Source organism: Dioscorea cayenensis, chromosome 15, assembly GCF_009730915.1.
Source record: "Dioscorea cayenensis subsp. rotundata cultivar TDr96_F1 chromosome 15, TDr96_F1_v2_PseudoChromosome.rev07_lg8_w22 25.fasta, whole genome shotgun sequence".
Classification (NCBI taxonomy): Eukaryota; Viridiplantae; Streptophyta; class Magnoliopsida; order Dioscoreales; family Dioscoreaceae; genus Dioscorea; species Dioscorea cayenensis.
This window is the reverse complement of record NC_052485.1, coordinates 21,260,031-21,280,034: the sequence shown is the minus strand read 5'-3', so window position 1 is coordinate 21,280,034 and position 20,004 is coordinate 21,260,031. Positions and strand designations below refer to the sequence as shown.

The following is a 20,004-nucleotide window of genomic DNA, read 5'->3' as shown; positions in this document are numbered from 1 at the left end:
CCATTGGAATAGTTATTAATGCAACTTATGTAATTTTTAAATTATGAAAAACTTTTAAAAATCTTTTATGTGAGGGGGATAAAGTAGAGGTTTCGCTCGAGAAGTATAGACATATTCCAAAATTTTAAATGATTACACCGCATTTGAAAAGAAATAAAATTAACCCAATTTTTAAACTAACACCTAGTTTGGAATATCGGTTCAATATCAACAAAACAACATTCTCCGATATGCTGAGTTCCAAAAATTCTTGTGCATTCCATTATAAAAAAAAAATTAGGTTTACTCAACTTGTAATTAAACTATGACATTTTTAAACATATCTTAGGTTTTTATTACAATAAAATAATTTTGACAAATATAACTACTACATTATATTCATTTTTTATATAATGAAATTATTTTTTACCCCTGTCCCTAGTATTTTTCTAATTTTGTGGTTTTCACATAAATTTGTGTGCTCTTATTTTATATTTCTTTTATTTATTATAATTTATTATTTCTTACAGGTATCATTCATAGAAACTAACAAATACCATTTATAATATACAAAACAACAAATTTTATTTTATATGACTAGTAAGATCTTGTTTTCTGTTTGCCATTTTATTATATAACACAATATGATTAAGAAAGAAACTCTTAATTATAAATCAAGATTTGCGGTGGAAAGCTAATAGATATGCAATCTTAATATTAAATAATATCATTGGACACATCATGAAAAATGATCACCTTAATTCAACTTAGCCTTAAAGTATTTTTCGATAAAACACACGTATTAACCTAAAACTTTTGTTTAATCGCCTACTTAATTATCTCATGACTAATCTTTGTAACATGATTAAGCAACATGTTAAACTTGTGCCGAACAAGTTTATGTCTAAGGAGACATAGGTATCTAAAACATTAACAAATAAATAAAAATTAATTGTTTTTTTAGGGTGATATCAGCCTACACTCTTTGTTTACCAAAAATAATATTAAAGGTTCATGCTTTTGATTATTTAAGGGATTAAAGTGGCAGGCCAAGAGATTTTTGTAACTTTTTTTTTAATTTAACCTACAGCGTCAAAGATCTTCATTGATATTTTGTATTAAAAATTTTTATTCTTATCATGATTTTCCTTATATAACTATACTTGAAGATATGGTGTACATACTTTAATTATTTTTTATTTATAAAATAATTTTCTTTAATAACATAGGACCATTTTACTTATTGGTATCAGATCCCTTATATAGAATATTCATCCAACTGAAGTAGATTTAAATTTGAGTTCATACAACTGGAGGACATAAATATTATAGAGTTTAGTTTTTCATATGCATCCATCCCTTGACACATCTCCGGACTCTCCGCAAGCGTGGGGGGTTTCATATTTATTAAAATTCCCCTCATCTTGTTTGTAGATCTTAACCCTAACCCTAATTTATATTACAATTCTAATAAGTACTTATGTACTCCCTGATGTGTCCATGCTTGTTTGTTGAAGGATAACGTAAGCAAAACGTCATAAAAACTCCCACGTGGCAATAAAAAGCAGTCGTGGGCCCCACAAAAGCGGGACCTTTTCATCATTAACTAAGATAACCAAAACACGAGCTAACCACCGTTACGTGGCGGCTTATAACCGTGTACGTATTCCTAACATTCACCTAACGGTTCACCCGTTCACGTATACGAACCCAAACCCGACCCGTTAACAAAGTGTGAACCCGATCCGTTAAAAAACCTTTCTCGGGTTTGACCTTCTACAAACTCAAACCCGAAATGTAAACCCAATCAATAGGTTGAAGTTTTTGACTTTTTGACTTCCTCCGCGTATCGGATCCTCAGCAATGATAACGTGGCCAAACTCCATTGGCCAACAAAGGATCCGATAACAATTACTTCGCGTGGACGTCAACAAGCTGACACGTGGCCCTTCTAGAAAAGAGTCGGACGGAGTCATCGTCCAACCCACCTCGTGCTTTATATATACGACCACCTTCTTCTTCTCTCTGAGCTTTAGAACAACAACTTTCGGCTTTCTTCTTCTCTGGTTTATCTCAATATTCTTTGATTCTTAGCTTTGATCTTCGTTCTTGAATCCATAAACAGCCATGAAAGACGGCGAAGGAGGAGGAGGAAGAGGCAGGGCTATGCTTTCCAAGCTCTTTCAAACGGAAAGATCATCGTTTGGCAGCGAGGAAGACGAGGTCTCACCGCGTGGTTCCGGCAGCCCTTGTTACCACTCCGACAAGAATCTAACAAGCGCCGACAGCTCTCCGACACCGTACGACATGTCTCCGTCTCCATTTCTCAAGTCGCCGTGGATTCTAGCTTCTCCGGCGTACCCTTTCCCGGAAGACCCAACGGCCGGGTTACTCGGCTCTCTTGTACGTGAAGAAGGACATGTGTACTCCCTTGCTGCCTCCGGCGAGCTTCTTTACACTGGGTCTGACTCTAAAAACATCAGGGTTTGGAAAGGGAGGAAAGAGTTCTCAGGGTTTAAATCAAATAGTGGATTGGTTAAAGCCATAGTGGTCGCCGGAGATCGGATATTCACCGGCCATCAAGATGGGAAGATACGTGTATGGAGAGTTTCAAGCAAAGACCCCACCGTACACAAGCGTGTGGGGACATTACCGAGTTTGAAAGACTGGTTGAAGAGTTCCATCAATCCGAACAGCTACGTGAGAGTTCGCCGGCACCGGAACACGCTCTGGTTGCGCCACTATGATGCCGTGTCTTGCTTGAGCTTGGATAAAGAAAACGGACTTCTTTACTCTGGTTCATGGGATAAGACATTCAAAGTTTGGAGATTGTCGGATTGTAAGTGTTTGGAGTCGGTGACGGCGCATGAGGATGCGATAAACGCGGTGGCGGTGGGTGGCGGTGGAGTGGTGTTTACGGGGTCGGCGGATGGGACGGTGAAGATGTGGAAGAGAGAGGAAGGGAGGCATAAGTTGGTGAGGGTGTTGATGAGGACGGAGTGGGCTGTGACGGCGTTGGTCGTCGGAGATGGGGTGGTGTACGCCGGGACGTCGGATGGGTTGGTGAACTTCTGGGAATGGAGGAGGAGAGGGTTGGAACATGGTGGAGTTCTTAGAGGGCATGCAATGGCAGTGCTTTGCATGGCCATGGCGGGGAGGTTGGTGATCAGTGGATCAGCGGATAAGACGGTGTGTGTTTGGCGGCGGGGAGATGACGGTGAGCATGTGAAGCTTGCGGTTTTGACGGCGCATGAAGGTCCGGTGAAGTGTTTGGCGGTGGAGAAGGAGGAGGAGGATGAGGAGGGTGGTGGTGGCGCCGGCGAGGTAGAGAAGAGATGGGTGGTTTATAGCGGCAGTTTGGATCGGTCGGTGAAGGTGTGGAGAGTGACGGAGAAGGTGGCGGAGAATGGTGGGGTCCACCGGACACCGTTGCACGTGCCGAGGAGCACGTACGTGTACTGAGATATGTGTGGGTTGACGTGTCGTGTTTTGGTTGGTTGGTTTATGAGAAAAAAAAGATCATGTTGGTCGGTGACTCCAAGATGTAAATAATAAATACCCAACTTAAGTTTTTTATTTTTTATTTTGTTTAAATGAGTTGTGGAGTGTGTGACTTGATATTTTATATATTTAGAGTAATTATGTAAAGTTATGTATATGATGAGGTGTTTTTATGTGAATATAAAAGAGAGAAATATTTATGTAGTTAATATTTATGTGTGGTGTTATTGCCTATTGGTGGCACACTAAGTCTAGACGTGCCAAAAATAAATCCTCTTTGATAGATGTACTAGAGTGTAATGATAGAGTAATTATGTAAAGTTATGTATATGATAGATGTATTGATTTCTTTCTTGAACTAGACCCTCCAATAATCTTGGTTTTTGTGCTGCTTGAGTAAATTATTTACTTGTTGTTAGAGGTTGTTATCACTAACTATGCTCATTGATTCAAAGAATGAGCAAGACTATAAAGTTTTAAACTAATATAAAATTTTAAATTTGTAAATTTTTAGTTTTACTTTTGGTCTTTTTGGACAAGAAAGGTCATTATTGCTAATATTTAATAATACAAAAATAATTCTTTTGATATTCTGATTTATTTTTGTCATCATATCATGACTTCTTAATATTTTAATAAAATGTTAAAAAATACTATTATCAGTAGCAGCAACACTTTAGTAACTCAAGCACACCGGTAAGGTGAAGAAGATATTGGCAAAATTTATAATTTTAATTTAAAAATAAAAAATTAAAATCAGTGATGTTTTGGAATTAATCTAATAAATCTCAGAAGTTTTAAAGAGAATTAAAAGAGTTGGCATATACATAAATAACGAATTTTTTTTTAAATATACACAAACCATGTTTAGTAAAAAGTAAAAAAGTATGAAAACAATTATAAATATGTAAGATTTTTATCTCAGAGGGTCCCAGATTAAGTATTAATGAGCTTACGAGTATGCTTAACATCGGCATTCGTCTTTAATTTAAATTTATTTGTGTTTGTCACTTGATATTAAAAAAAAATATTATATTAATAATAAATAAAAAAAATAAAACAAAACAAAACAGAACAAATTGTCCCAGGAAAGTACCTTATGAAATGATGAATCAGGAGCATGTACCGGCAGCGCGAGCTGAAAATATTTACTTTATAAAAATAAAATGTAATTTTAAAATTATAAAATGGTTTAAAAATATATAACAGCCAAAAAATGTAAGGAGAATTTTTTTAAAAAAAAATATTATAAAAAATAATAATTAAGTCAAAACTATTTGGTTTAAGTGGTTAGTGGCAATAATCGTTGTTTTTTTTAAATAATAATAATTATTATTTATTAAAAAAAGAAAAGGAGAAAAAGCGATGGCTGTGTGTCTTGGGCCGCAAGGAACACTGAGAGACTCGGTCTCGGTCGGCAATGGAATTCGCCGCCGTCGATGAAGGCGAACCCTTCTCTCCCGAATGCCCCACTCTTCTCCTGGTTCGCATCTCCTTCTCCTTTCCTCCATTTGGGTTTTGCTTTCCATGCTGATGCTTCAATGGATTGTGTTCTTTTGGATCGCAGCCGGCGCTTTCGATCGGGAACGTCGGGCAGCTTGCCATCGATCTATTGATCTCTTCCACTGGAGCTAGAAGAGTTGGGTATTTGGATGAGCCTTCAGTGCTTCCTTGCGCCGGGAACGATGCTTATGGGCCGGTCCCCGTTGGTGATCTTGCGTTGCCCCTTGAAGGTTTATGCTCCGTTTGTTCTTCTTCTTTGTTTTTTTTTTTTTCTGAATTATAAAAGTCATGCTTTCTATTTGATTGATTTGTTGTCTTTGTGAATTGCATTTCTGTGGAGTGATTGTTCGAGTTCTGTTCCATTCTGGAGGAAAAATGCTGTAAAAATCAAGTTTTTTTTTATTAATCAATGTATATGATTCTAGTTTATATATTTCTCTGTCTATCTGGCTTAAAAATCAGGGTGTAGTATTGTAAGGCTTGTAACTGTTATGATGGATTTCTCACACAATCTTTGGCTGACCCTAGAAGTTATTATTTTGGTTTTGGTTTTGGTAATTTTATCTTTAAGGTTTTGCACTAGTGGGAACATAAATCTGTGGGGGGACATACAATGGTGATCTTGGCTTTTGACATTTATTTCCACGGTTCTACCTAATGCTGCTAATTTCATTTCACATTATTTGAACCTTTAATTTATTAAACCTACACATTGTCAACCTTTGGTTGAGTGATAGAAGGTTGGCAGATATGGTTTAGTTGACCACCCGCTTGCACATGGAGGTCATATCATGCAAACTCAATGCGTGGGTAAATGGGTATTTTGGAAGTTTGTGTTTTTCTTCCCCTTTGTTTTGTTTGTGTTATATCTCGTTCATGCAATTTCATTTATTTAGTTCAGTTTTAAACCTTGAAAATTAACTAAGGAACTGCACTGACAGTCTTTCCTTTAGTTGGGCAGAATGTGACATTGTTTTGTGTTTTATAAATTGAAGTTTTAATTTGAACTTACTGAAAATTTTGAGGCTGGATGGGATTGCCAGCCAGTATTCTGGAATCCTAAAAACACATATTTCCCATAAGTTATCAAGTTCATACAACCACTAATTGTGAGGAGAAAACTGCAAATCTAGTATGACAAAGTAATTTGTTCACATAAGCGATCTCTGTGAATACATGTACACAGCATTGTTTATAGCTTTGGAAATGAGCTTTTTTGGCATCAATCCTGCTGTAAACTTCAATGTTTGACAATTCTTTAAAATGAGCTTTGCGTAATATGTTATATGCTGCATGACATTGGGTGTACCTGCAAACCAAACCGAAGCATTTGGTTTCTCAGAAACTGGAACAGAAACTGAACCACTTAGCCATTCTTATAAGTTTAGTTAATTGGTTTTTCAGTTTTTTTGTGACCTCATCAGCAAAGGTAACAAGAGAGATGTGGATTGAGTTTCTCGAGAAGGGACGGAGGGAAAGAAAGGGTCCATGGCGATAGAATGGTTTGCATGGAGGATTGGACAGTAGTGGATGAACCAAGTGGTGTTGGTGGTGGGTGTCAGGTCAAAGAGGAATGACGATTAGGGTTAGAAAAAATAAATCTGGCTGGAAATTGAGTCCTAGTGGATTCAAGTCATGCCCCAATCCAAGTACCTAATGATTTATTGGCCCACTGGACCCAATTCTAACTCAAACCCAAAGCCCATATATACCCAATATTTCAATGGCCCATATTTGTGTTGTGACATGGATTGGTTCCCAAACTAGAAAATAATAAAAAAATTGAATCTAAAAAAGAAAAACCAAATCAGTTTGTTGTTCGGTTTACCAATTGGTTTTCACCCCTAATGCCGTATGGTTTCGTAAGGAATTTTTATGGTTCTTTCATTCTTTGTTTTGTTGGTTTACTGTTGTTGTTGTTTTTAATTTAATTTTATTTTTTTTGTGCCTCTGTTTGGAGCATATCATTTCACCACCAGGAGCTATTCTGCAAAAATGTGAGACAAATATGATGTTTAAAATTGCAAATGATCTTCAGTAACCTATTAGAGATGATGGTATCTCTATTGCATTGCAGTGTGAATGTTATTGCTTTTATTATGCAGCTGCTAAAGGGTTGAATTTTTTTATAGGATAATCAGTAATGATAATTATTTGAGGAGATTAGTGTCATTTTTTTTAATAGGTTATCATCTTGTCTTTGTCCTCTAAAGTATGATATTTAAAAAAGTCATGTGTAATTCTTGTGGGAAATTATCTAACGTGTTAAATGCTGTTTGTATTGCTCACTTTCACAGCTTATGCTTCCTCCTCTCATGCTATTTCTCTCATCCAACAGAGGTCTCCTGTTGTGAAGGTAATGACATCAACCTCCACATTCCAATTTTTCTTTTCTGCATCACCTTCCATGGATCCTTTAGTAGTGTTTAGACTACAGATGAGTATATCATCAAGGAGTCATTTGCTCTGATCACGAGTTAATCGCCTGAATGTCAATACGTATACTTCTTTGATCTATCAGTCATAAGTTCATAACAAATGACTGCATTTTAGAGGATGCTTTGGTGCTTCTAGAAGTTGATGCACTTCCCATCCCGTGGACTTTTTGTTTCTGAGGCTCTGGATCACAGTAAAGTTCTGTGTTTTCATGAGTTGAACTTCTGCCATCATAATAGATAAAAGAGAAGCTGTATGTTGCTAACAACAACTTTATTCTCAGTTGTAGAAGCATGTTAAATCCTTCCATAGGTTTCCGATTTTCTTTAAAATTACGTGTAATATATTCCACCAATTAAAGAAGAAAGTCTGTCTTTTTCATTGTTTGCAGCTGCTTTTATCAGCACAAATAGCAGGACACCTTACTTGTGTTCTTTTGAGTCTGTGCTCTCTTGGTGAATATATGAGAAGAGTAATGCTGAGTTGATCTCGACTTTCATGATACTGTAGAAAGGATCTTAGTTAAATACAATACCTGGTATGGTCTTTTACAGGGAATGATGGTTGAGTTTGCGAAGAATCTAACAAATTTCATATCCATTTCTGGCAAGAAGCATGTTATTGTTCTTTCAAGTCTATCTTCCGGTAGAAAGAAACAAATCGATCCTCCAGGGTATCATTCTACACTTGGCGTGCGATTACATACTAGCATTTGGTTCTGATTACATGCATGTGATCGTTTGTTATTTAACAAATTGCTACTTTTTCAGTGATCTGCAGATCTATTATATATCGAGTTCCAATGCTGATGGAACTGATGCTGATTGTCAAAGGCTAGGCTTGAAAAAACTCGAGGAGTATGATCCCTGTCAAAGACGGTGGGTGCATCTAAAGCATCTAGCTGAAGGAAATCCAGTGAATGAAGAAATGCTCAGTTATGAAGATGAATTGTTCGATGACGATTATTACCCTGGTCTGCCTTTTGCTGCAATATTTTCTTGTTGCAAGGTAACACTTCAGTCGAATTGGTTACTATAATTTTTCACATGAGACTTGCTTGAATTGACCAATGCTTTTGCAGGCCAAAGGTTTGAAGGTCACATGTTTATTATGCTACTGTTCTGAAGGAGACAACATATCTGACTCTATCCAGCTTGCTGATGCTGCCTGCAAACTTCTGGGTGTAAACTCAAACAACTTTCATGGTGAGCCTTGAGTTAATAACTCATAAAACTTTCCTTTGATTTCTCATTTTACTATTGAATTCATAATATCTTTTTGCCTGGATTTCTGGATTAAATTTCAACTCATGTTGCACAAGAGCAGTCTCTAATGGCTGTGATGATGTTGTGGTATTATTCTTCATGTTTTTTTTCCTTGTTTTTGTGTTGGACCACCATTAGGAAATCAACAAGGTGGATGGGTGATGCCGCTTTCATGGAAAACAGTATACGGGCCACCAGCTGATATGACCCTTTTTTAACCTTTATTCATCAAAATAAAAGCCTTCAGGTACATGTTCTTCTCTGGTTTGTTTTCTCCAGTGATTGATAGCTTCTAAATAGTCTTAGAAGATTCCAGACACACATTGTGACATCTACCAGTGGCAGATCAAAATTAATTTATGTGTGTACTTTATTGTAGCACTCATGATATTTCTATCCCACAATGTTTGATTTCGCTGAAAAGAAATTCTCCATGACATTTGTGGCACAAATTATCTTAAACATCTTTTTTAATTGCATTTCAGTATGCCAATGTTGTTGTTGTTGTTGTTGTTGAAGCTGTTAGGGAAAATTATTAGAGATGGACAAATGGCCCTTGGAATAGTTCTTGAACCAATGACTAAACAATTCCTGGGCCCTGAAGGTTTTTGAGTAGTTTGTGAAAAAAGTTAGGGTTTGATGGTAATGGGGCTACTTGACAAAGGTGGAGTTATTATATTCATGGACTCAATAATTCATCCACTACCATTTTCAAAAGCTGGTGATGGAAACAGAATATAAAAAGTCCTGGTCAGGTATTCCACTTTGATCACATGCTAATTACTCTGCTATATTGGTATGCAAAACTATTTGCCTCTCTTTCTTTATTGTGCTTGTGCCCCACTTTGTATTTTGAGTGTGGTACCTGTGCCAATATATATATAGATATATATATTTTTGACAATTTATAGCATTTCTTTAATTTTGGATGGAGTCCAGAGAACATGTGTAGATTCCCCCAGATATTTTATATTATTATTTATAATTAATCTCATTTTAACAGTCTTCCATCCTCTAATCCAAATGCCTCTTTAGTGTTTTTCTTATTTGCTTCCCCTTTTAAATCATTTTTGTTTCTCATATTCGTACAAGTTAATTTTATTATTTTATATATAATTTTATATATATACACCCTCTTGACTAAAATAAATTAATTAAAAAAATTCATCAATTTTTTTTCTCGGGGAATATATTTAAATGTTAAACATAAATAATATTAAATTAATTTTCAATCATTAGATATTAGTGTTTTGGAAACAATGTATCCAAATTAAATCGCATCATAGCAAGCAATCTGCTACCCACCATATAAGGCTAAAAAAAAAAAAAAATCTCCTTTTAAAAATAATAACTATAATAAAACAAAAAATTTAAAGAGGAAAAAAAAGGCTTCACTGCCGACAAGGTAGAAAAAACACCTTGCCAAAAAAAGGAACAAAAAACACACACGAAATAGGAGAAAACAAGTTGTATTATTAAATCCACGATAAATGTATAAAAACCAATACTTCCCCTCTCTACAAACAAATTAAATACTCCAAAAATAAAGATTCAACCAACAACATCCCTTCGGACCCTTCACATGTTCCAATAATTACCTTGCCAACCTTTATTGACCATCATTTCCCCAATCTACCCTTCTCCATTTTATTTAAATAAATAAAAACAACAATTATATTTAAATAATTAAAAACCTCTTCAAAAAGCTGGCCTTTTTCAAAGACGTAATCTTGACCGACGAACCCAACGGCGAAGTCCCAACCTCAATATCAAACGAATCATACCTCAAAAACAACTCAACAACAAACAACCTCGCAACCAACACCACAAAATCCTTCCCAGCACACTGCTTATTCCCTACTGTCGGTGTTTCCGTCTCCGGTCCATTCGACCAAACCACATACTTTAACAACCCTTCACCTTTCTCCCCTACAAACCTCTCCGCCACAAACTCCTCCGGTCTCTCAAACACTCTCGGATCTTTCGTCGCAAATGGTTGATACCCAAATAACATCTCCCCTGCCTTAACTTCATAGGCCGCTTCATGGCTTTCCACTACCATGTCTCTCTTCGCTTTACCATACTGCACCGGCACCGGTGGATCCAATCTCAACGTTTCATACACAACTGATTTCACTAACTCCATCTCTTCAATCCCTTTCATCGTCACTTCCCCACCTCCTTTTCCGATCACTCTTCTCACCTCTTCTGCCAACTTCCCATGCACTTTCCCACCTGCTCTTCCGAGCAACTTCATCAACCCTGGGAACAAGATCTTCATCCCTCCGAACGCATTGAAGCAGATCGCGAATAACAAGTTATGCACTGCTTCATCTCTCGTTATCCCCATCTCCACCGCTTCGTCCAGCACTGTCCCTGCTGATTCCTTGAAGAACGCTGCTAATCTCTCGTAGTCCTTCTTAACCAACGCCGCCGGCAGACGGAACGAGTGGAGCAGTAGATCCTCGAGCACGCTCGGCAACCCGAGAGTTAACAACGGACCGAGTTGAACCAAAACCCACTTCATTATCAGCTTCGGACCGTCACTCCCCAAAGGCGTCTGCTTTGGATCCCGGTCGAACAACGCGCGGCCGAGGAAATCGAAGCAGGCGTTGTCGTTGACGTCGCCGAAGTCCGCCTTGCCGTCGGCGGCGAGGGTGGTTTCGAGGGTTTGAAAAAGGGAGGTGAAAGTTCGCCGGAACTCGGGGATGACGGCGTGGCGACGAGATGAGAGGAGGTTAAAAAGGAGTTTTTTAAGTGGTGCGTGGAGAGGTTCGGATGGGTCGAGGTAGGAGAGGATACGGTGGCCGCCGGTGAGGGTCGTCGACGGCATGAAAGTGCCGGTGAAGAGGTCGCGTTTCTCGACGAGAGAGGTGTCGAAGAGGGTGGGGAAGGAGGCGGCGTCGAGGAGGGTGATGACGCGGGGGTCGGAGGCGATGAACGGACCCGGTGGGACGTTGACTCTGAACACCGTTGACTTGTAAAGGTTGACTCTTGAACGGAAGAAGTCGTCCCGGCCTTGGGTGTAGAAGTAGGCGAAGCGGTCGCTGATTGGGCCGATGAACGGGAGGCCGTAGTCGCCGGGGATCTTTCTCATCGGAAGATGAGATGGAGAGGAGAAGGTGGGTGACGTGGCTGATCGTTCGGAGATGGAGGATTTGATCGGACGGTTAGGATGATGAGGAGAGAGAGATGAGACTGCCAGGGACATTTTGGGAAGGAAATTTTTGGCAGGGGAAAAAGGTTTGGGAAGTGAGAGTTGTTGCCTTGTTGGTGGGGGTTGGAAGTGGAGGAAGTGGTGATTTATAGAGGGAAGTGGGGGTTTTCAGGGATCACGTGAGGATTTGGGATTTTGGGATGGACACGTGTAGGGTTTTGGATGGAGGTTGAGAGAGTTTGGTGTTTGGTGGAGTATAGGGGGATTGGATGACCATGTCCAGGAGTATTTTGTGAATTAAGGAAAACAATATAATAATAATAATAATAGTGAGGTAATGTGTTGGATATTTCGTTTTTGTTTGTTTTTAACAAGACTTATATTTATCAAAATTGTGATTTTCATGAATTATTAGAAAAAAAAAGAGAGATAAGGAAATTAGTTAGCGCCAAAAAACTTTTGTCTCATGGACACTAATCTCACCTCTCACTCACTTGTTGTGAAATATTTGATTTATGCAAAATTAAATATCTAAATTTGAAATAATACTTAGACCTGACCGCGGTTAGATTCGAACTGTAGAACCAAACCGGAATCGCCACTATTGGAACTGAATTAGAACCGTAAAAAAGTTTCGGTTCCGGAACCTTTAAGTTCCAGTTAAGATTCTTATGAGTTGAAAAGCAGAACCTGAATCGAACCCGAACCGCCGGTTTCGATTCTATTTTTATTTTTTAAAATAAAAAATATATAATATAATTTTTTATATTTTTTAATTAATTGGAATTAAATTATTTAAAACCATTGGAACCGAACCGAGAACCGGAATCTTATGACTACGGTTCGTGGTCAGGTCTAATAATACTAAAGGTCTCTAACCATGAGAGTTGATTTGTAATGTGTGATCACAACCAGGAGTATTTTGGGCATAACAGAAAAAAATAATAAAAAAAATAATAGTGAGATAAGGTGTTCAATATTGTGTGGTCTTCTTTAGTTGGGTTAATGGATCATGTGGGAATATTATTTGTCTTTATTTTTCCTTAAACATTTATCCTTATGAAAACCGTGATTTTCATGAATAATTAAGAAAAGGAGAGATAGAGAAATTAGTTAGCAACGAAAAGCTTTTGGTTATAGAATATTAATCTCACTCCCTCATTGTGAAATGTTTGATTTATCAAAAATTAAATATCTAAATTTGAAATATGTTGGATGAAAGAAAATCAAATATCACGCAATGCTTTTGGGTCAATTGAGTATTGGGGCCTCTGACATGGGTGTTCATTTTCGGGGAAAGCCCGGATCAAACTTCATGCCCTCACGTGAGTGAGGACAGTGGGTCGGCGTTGAAACTTTGCTTCCCCACACGTATACGTCCTGGGGCTCAGTGCTATCGTCTTTCTCAAAAATCAAAGATCTCCGATTGTAAGAGTTGCTTTGCAACTTAATTATTATGTTGCCCATATAACACCGCACAAATGAAACCATAAAGTTATTTGTGTGGTCACAACCAAGAGTATTTTGATGTATTAAAGAAAAAAAAAATTATAGTAATAAAAATAATAGTGAGATAATGTGGTCAATATTTCATTGACTTCTTTCATTGGGCTAATGAACCATATGAGAATATTATTTGTCTTCTTTTTTTTTTACAATATTTATTCATATGAAAATCGTGATTTTTATGAATTGTTAGGAAAATGAGAGATTGAGAAATTAGTTTGCGGCAAAAAGGTTTTGTCCCAAGGTGCTAGTCTCATTCACACATTATGCAATGTTTGACATATGAAAAATTTAATTTCCAAGTTTGAAATACACTAAACATAATAATATCAAGGATCTCTAGGAGTTAATCTGTAACTTAATTCTTATACTGTCTGGCACTCCTCAAAAACAGAAAAATAAAAAATAAAAAATTAGCAGAGTAAAAAGAGGAGAAAAGAGGAGTTGGACGGCGGAGTTAGAAATGGAAGTGTGGAACTGAACTTACAAATGGTCGGAAAATGAGTTGCAGGTGGGAATTCACCGCATGGCTGTGACAAATTCATAAAAGAGAGAAATATTGATGGATGTGGACATACATTTTGGATGTCATATGAGACTTCCAATGGCAGCTTCATGGAAATTGTTCTTATTTGAAACAAAGATTCCCACATTTTTAATAGATCAGGATTTGATCTATAATACAAAACAAATCCATTTTTTAATGTATAAATAAATAATATTTTTTTATTTTAAAAAATAGTTTGTTATTATTTTTATATCCATCCAACATCACTCCATCCTAAGATAGACCTGACCACAGTTCAGTTTGGCTTCGGTTTCAATTCGAAATCGCCGGTTTTGATTTTATAAACTATAGAACTCGAACCGAACCACAATCTTAAGGTTCTAGTTGTAAATAATTTAGTTTTGATTAGTTCAAAAATCTAAAAAATTATATTATATATATTATTTAAAAAATAAAAATAGAACAACGGTTCGGTTTGGGTTCTGGTTTTCAGCTCATAAGAACCTTGACTGAAACCTTAAAGGATCGATTCCGGTTTGATTTTATGGTTCGAGCCGAATCGGGGTCAGGTCTAACCCTAGAGCAATGTACTGGAATGCATAATCTAATTGTGGGTTCATGACTTCCATTAGGATTGACCGGATAAAAAGCATGGATCACAAATCAAATTTTAATATTTTGAAAACTTCAATGGATTGTGGGTTCATGACTTCCATTAGGGGCAAGCCCCTAATGTTAATTACCCTGGATATTGTCATAGGAACTTCCGATTAAGAAAATAAGTGTGAAGAAAGAAACAGATTCTGACAAATAAATTTTATTCATGAATTCATAGACTTCATTGACTTTAGGAAGTTAGGAATTTAATCATCTTGACGCAACAATAATTATAGCCGTTTATCTTCTTCCGATTATTTCGCCGAAAATCGCGCTTTGACTTTTGCTGACTTTTGGTCTTCGTCAACGGTCGAAATATGCATCTTGAACATGACTTAAAAACTGGTGAAGTTGTGTCTTGGATATTTGATTTGGAACTTGATTTGAATTTTCATAAGCTTCGGCTTTCAGGCTTGTGAAACTTCTTTGCAACTTGTGAACTCTTCAACGCTTTATCCTTGAGTTTGTTGAGCTTATTTGTTGATTTGTTTGAAACTTGTAACTTGGACTTTTGAACTTGCATTCTTTCATTTGATTTGGGACTTATTTGACTTTTCATAAACTTCGGCTTTCAAGCTTGTGAAATTTTTTACAACTTGTGAACTCTTCAATGCTTTATACTTGAGGTTGTTGAGCTTATTTGTTGATTCATTTGAAACTTAGACATTTGATTTTTGCATCTTAGATTTGATTTGGATTTGAAGCTGTGGATTCTCTATGTTGATGAATCACAAACTTGGTTTGACTTTTCATGAGCTTCGGCTATCATGCTTGTGGAGCTTTTTTTGCAACTTGTGAACTCTTCAACGCCTTGGCTTTGAGGTTGTTGAGCTCATTTGTTGACTTGTTTGAAACTTGGAACTTGGAATTTTCAGTTTGCATCTTGAATTTGATTTAGAACCTGATTTGATTTTTTTATAAGGTTCGACCTTCAAGCTTGTGAGTCATTTTGCAACTTGTGAACTCTTCAATACTTTAACTCTGAGGTTGTTGAGCTCATTTGTTGATTTGTTTGAAACTTGGGACTTGGACTTTGAACTTGCATCTTGGATTTGATTTGAAACTTGATTTGATTTCTTTATAAGCTTTGGCCTTCAGGCTTGTGAGGGTTTTTGCAACTTGTGAACTCTTCAACACTTTAACTTTAAGGTTGTTGATCTCGTTTATCTTGGATATTTTGAGTTTTTCTTGAATTTGATCTGGACTTTAAGTTATAGATTCTCTGTATTGAGGAATCGCAAACATGGTTTGGATTTTCATGAACTTCGGCTTTTATGCCTGTGAAGCTTTTTACAACTTGTGAACTCTTCAACTCTTCATCCTTGAGGTTGTTGGGTTCATTTGTTGGATTTGCATTCTTTGATTTCATTTAGAACTTGTTTTGACTTTTCATAAGCTTCGGCCTTCAGGCTTGTGAAACTTTTTGCAATTTATGAACTCTTCGACACTGTAATCTTGAGATTGTTGATCTCATCTATTGATTCATTATTTTTTTGCCTTGATTTTGATTTGATTTTTTTTTTCCTCTCTATCTTTTTTGTTTTAGAATGCTTGGGTTTTGAAGATCTTGAAATTTTTCATCACTCTTAAGAGAGTCGATGGCTTCAAACAGGGTCCATGAGCTCAAAAAGAGTTTTATAGGTTTTGGAATTTTTTTGTCACTCGAAAGAGAGTCAATGGCCTCAAATAGGGTTCATGAGCTCAAAGAGAGTTTTAAGGGGTTTAAGAGAGTCAATGGCCTCAAACAGGGTCCATCAGCTCAAAGAGAGTTTTAAGGGGTTTTGGAATTTTTTATCACTCCTAAGAGAGTCAATGGCCTCAAACAGGGTCCATCAGCTCAAAGAGAGTTTTAAGGGTTTTAAAATTTTTCATCATTTCTAAGAGAGTCAATGGCCTCAAATAGGGTCCATGAGTTCAAAGAGAGTTTAAGGGGTTTTGAAATTTTTTATCACTCCTAAGAGAGTCAATGGCCTCAAATATGGTCCATGAGCTCAAAGAGAGTTTTATGGTTTTTTTTTTTTAGAGTTTTTCATCACTCGTAAGAGAGGCAATGAACTCAAATAGGGTCCATGAGCTCAAAAAGAGTTTTATAGGTTTTGGAATTTTTTTTCACTCGAACGAGAGTCAATGACCTCAAATAGGGTCCATGAGCTCAAAGAGAGTTTTATGGGTTTTGGAATTTTCGTCACTCGAAAGAGAGTTAATGGCCTCAAATAGGGTCCATGAGCTCAAAGAGAGTTTTAAGGGGTTTTGGAATTTTTTATCACTCCTAAGAGAGTCAATGGCCTCAAACAAGGTCCATGAGCTCAAAGAGAGTTTTAAGGGGTTTTGTAATTTTTTATCACTCCTAATAGAGTCAATGGTCTCAAACAGGGTCCATGAGCTCAAAGAGAGTTTTAAGGGTTTTAGAATTTTTCATAACTCTTAAGAGAGTCAATGATCTCAAATAGGGTTCATGAGCTCAAAGAGAGTTTTAAGAGGTTTTGGAATTTTTTATCACTCCTAAGAGAGTCAATGGCCTCAAATATGGTCCATGAGCTCAAAGAGAGTTTTATGGTTTTTTTTTTAGAATTTTTCATCACTCCTAACAGAGGCAATGAGCTCAAATAGGGTCCATGAGCTCAAAAAGAGTTTTATAGGTTTTGGAATTTTTCGTCACTCGAAAGAGAATCAATGACCTCAAATAGGGTCCATGAGCTCAAAGAGAGTTTTATGGGTTTTGGAATTTTTTGTCACTCGAAAGAGAGTTAATGGCCTCAAATAGGATCCATGAGCTCAAAGAGAGTTTTAAGGGGTTTTGGAATTTTTTATCACTCCTAAGAGAGTCAATGGCCTCAAACAAGGTCCATGAGCTCAAAGAGAGTTTTATAGGTTTTGGAATTTTTCGTCACTCGAAAGAGAGTCAATGAGCTCAAATAGGGTCCATGAGCTCAAAGAGAGTTTTAAGGGGTTTTGGAATTTTTTATCACTCCTAAGAGAGTCAATGGTCTCAAACAGGGTCTATCAGCTCAAAGAGAGTTTTAAGGGTTTTAGAATTTTTCATCACTCCAAAGAGAGTTAATGGCCTCAAACAGGGTCCATGAGCTGAAAGAGATTTGCCATCACTCCAAAGAGAGTCAATGACCTCAAACCGGGTCCATGAGCTCAAAGAGAGTTTTAAAAGAAACTTCAATAGCCCATCTGCTTCTGTGACTGTTAAGAGGCAATGAAGAGGTCCTCCAAAAGAGAGCAGTCGACATGCATTAGACATCACGGTAAGGTTAAGGGGGTCTTGTGAAATTACCAAAATACCCTCATCTTCACTAAAAATCCTTTTTTTCTTCTTTTCTTTTTTTTTCTCTTTTTTTTATTTAGATCCTCTAACTTTTCATTTTTTCACATTTTATCAAAATTTGCAAATAAACCCCCAAACTTTCACATTTTCATTTTTTCCATGGCTTTCGCCGTTAAACCCTCGAGCTTTCATATTTTAACACATTTTCACATTTTTGCATATATGTCCACAATTGTTTCATCATTTTTTTTTTCTCCATGGATTTTGCATAAAAGCCCAACTTTCTACAAATGTATTTTTTTTTTTACCATGGCAAAGCCCTTTTTTTTTCTTCTCTCTTTTTTTCAAATAACGAACAATTACATTTCTAAGCATGTTTGAACTCAGCATGTTAAAAGTTCAAAAAAAAACTAACTAGAGGAAAATCTACAAGCCAAGGCATGAGATGGAGATTTTGATTGAGAAAACATGCCACCATGGATACATAAAAGCATGTTGCCACATATACAATTCATTACTCACTTAATCAAGGAGTGCATGGTTAGTGAAAGCAATCCAAGTTATGGATCCTACCATGGCATGGATTGACATGGGAGTGAATGAAGATTTTTTGTTTTGTAAAATAAAATCCAGACATTTTTTCTTTATAGCATAGATGCAACCAGAACATGTATAAGTATATATATTTTGGATGGAACTCTATAAGAGCATCTACCTCTTTCAAGCTATAAGCACTTGACGAGCTTCTCAAGCATGCCTCGAGATTTGTGCTAGGGTTATGAACATCATCTTGCTTGCCGTGGTGGAGTAATTGATCATTTATTTCTTTATTTCTTTATTTTTTTAGGGAAACATCAAAATGCCAACAAGTCAATTTGATGAAGAACTTCATCGATTATCTTTTTTTTATGATTGAATGTTGTCTCTCGCCATTGATCTTCTCATTACCTCGGGATGGAGATTGAGATATGAGATTGGAGAAGAAAACAAGCAACGAGGCTTCTTAGGTTCTGCCAGGGTGGTGACGGCGGCAGAAGCCATATACATCGTCACCACCACCACTAAGCTGTCCTCTGTCTTCGTGGTAGTGTTTGGAGAAAGAAAGAGAGAGTGGGAGAGGAACTTATAGAGCCGAAGGACCATTGTCAGACTCCGACGATGTTTGGATTCTCAAGTTTCTCTTCACAAGAATCGGTCATTATTGATCTCCTCAATGCCTTAGAATGAAGATCGGAACCTGGAATCGGAGAAAAGAGATAAAGACGAGGAGGAGCAAGGTCTCCGATGACGCCACGACCATCACCACGCCAATTCTCTTCATCTTCTTCTCTTTCTTTCTCTTCTTCTTCCTTCCTTCTCCGTCTCTCCTTGTTCTCTTCTTTTTTCCTCCCTGTTCTCTCCGTTTTCCTTTTTTTCTTCTTTTTCCACAAATCCTCAACTTCCCCTAAAAATCCTCAACCCCCGAGAGATTTTTTTCTTTTTCTTTTTTTTTTTAATTTCAAATTTTTAGTTCAAAAATCCCTTCTAATCCATTTCTTTTTTTATTTCTTTTTTTTTATATATTCTCACTCAATTTTGATTTTAATTTATTTTATTATTTTATTATTTTTTCACATGACAATTTGTGGCACACGTTTTTTTTTAATTTTTTTTTCATTTTAGCCCTCATATATCTTTTTTTATTTGATTTTTTTCTATTTTTTTCTTCTATTTCTTTTTTTTTAAAGTCTATATAAACACTAATGTATATATTTATTTTATTTATGTGATATTAATCTATTAATAAATTTATATATTAAGGATCTTGATAATTGGCATATCAACTGCACCAAAAATAGAAGTGTACAAGAATTAATGTGACAGTTTTATAAAATTTGGTTCCTAAATAATTAATACAAATGAGTTGTTGAAAAATACACCTAAACAATTTCGTACTAATAATTTTCAAATCAAATCTTCATTTCAGCCGTCGAATTAGACTAAAAAGTCAAACAAGTGGGTCCTCCGTTCAAAACTTTGTAAAGACCTTCTAAAAAAAGCATTTTAAGGATAGATTAAAAGCCTTGTTTAAAAATCCCCATTATTAAATATGTATCCTTCAAAATTATTCACATCCTTAGGAAAAAAAGTATACATGCATTGATGCATATATATACACATGCTCAAAAATTCATCTAATTACTTGTATATTTCTTAAAATATATTATTACCTGTTAAA

At 36.4% G+C, this 20,004-nt stretch overlaps 3 protein-coding genes across 4 annotated transcripts; 2 read left to right on the top strand and 1 right to left on the bottom strand.

Annotated features, from left to right (window-relative positions):
• The first annotated feature begins 2,019 nt into the window (after positions 1-2,019).
• On the top strand, positions 2,020-3,689 carry LOC120276831 (protein JINGUBANG-like). Its single transcript, XM_039283547.1, has one exon. The coding sequence runs from the start codon at positions 2,107-2,109 to the stop codon at positions 3,439-3,441; it is 1,335 nt and encodes a 444-aa protein (XP_039139481.1). The 5' UTR covers positions 2,020-2,106; the 3' UTR covers positions 3,442-3,689.
• Positions 3,690-4,842: 1,153 nt separating this feature from the next.
• LOC120277894 (proteasome assembly chaperone 2) lies at positions 4,843-9,686 on the top strand. Of its 2 annotated transcripts, XM_039284750.1 has the most exons (8): positions 4,843-4,963; positions 5,048-5,213; positions 7,281-7,339; positions 7,974-8,092; positions 8,190-8,427; positions 8,501-8,624; positions 8,823-8,931; positions 9,204-9,686. In XM_039284750.1, the coding sequence occupies exons 1-7, from the start codon at positions 4,901-4,903 to the stop codon at positions 8,900-8,902; spliced, it is 849 nt and encodes a 282-aa protein (XP_039140684.1). In that variant the 5' UTR covers positions 4,843-4,900; the 3' UTR covers positions 8,903-8,931; positions 9,204-9,686. The 2 variants fall into 2 exon arrangements, with proteins under 2 accessions (XP_039140684.1, XP_039140683.1); XM_039284749.1 differs by lacking the exon at positions 9,204-9,686 and having other exon boundaries at positions 8,823-9,158.
• A 451-nt stretch (positions 9,687-10,137) lies between these two features.
• On the bottom strand, positions 10,138-12,181 carry LOC120277918 (allene oxide synthase 1, chloroplastic). Its single transcript, XM_039284787.1, has one exon. The coding sequence runs from the start codon at positions 11,893-11,895 to the stop codon at positions 10,363-10,365; it is 1,533 nt and encodes a 510-aa protein (XP_039140721.1). The 5' UTR covers positions 11,896-12,181; the 3' UTR covers positions 10,138-10,362.
• Between the last annotated feature and the right edge of the window lie 7,823 nt (positions 12,182-20,004).

Coding starts and splice junctions, on each gene's coding strand:
- LOC120277918 (XM_039284787.1), bottom strand. CDS start 11,895: ATGTCCCTGGCAGTCTCATCTCTCTCTCCTCATCATCCTAACCGTCCG.
- LOC120276831 (XM_039283547.1), top strand. CDS start 2,107: ATGAAAGACGGCGAAGGAGGAGGAGGAAGAGGCAGGGCTATGCTTTCC.
- LOC120277894 (XM_039284750.1), top strand. CDS start 4,901: ATGGAATTCGCCGCCGTCGATGAAGGCGAACCCTTCTCTCCCGAATGC. Junction 8,428..8,500: donor CAATATTTTCTTGTTGCAAG/GTAACACTTCAG, acceptor ATGCTTTTGCAG/GCCAAAGGTTTGAAGGTCAC. Junction 8,625..8,822: donor AAACTCAAACAACTTTCATG/GTGAGCCTTGAG, acceptor GACCACCATTAG/GAAATCAACAAGGTGGATGG.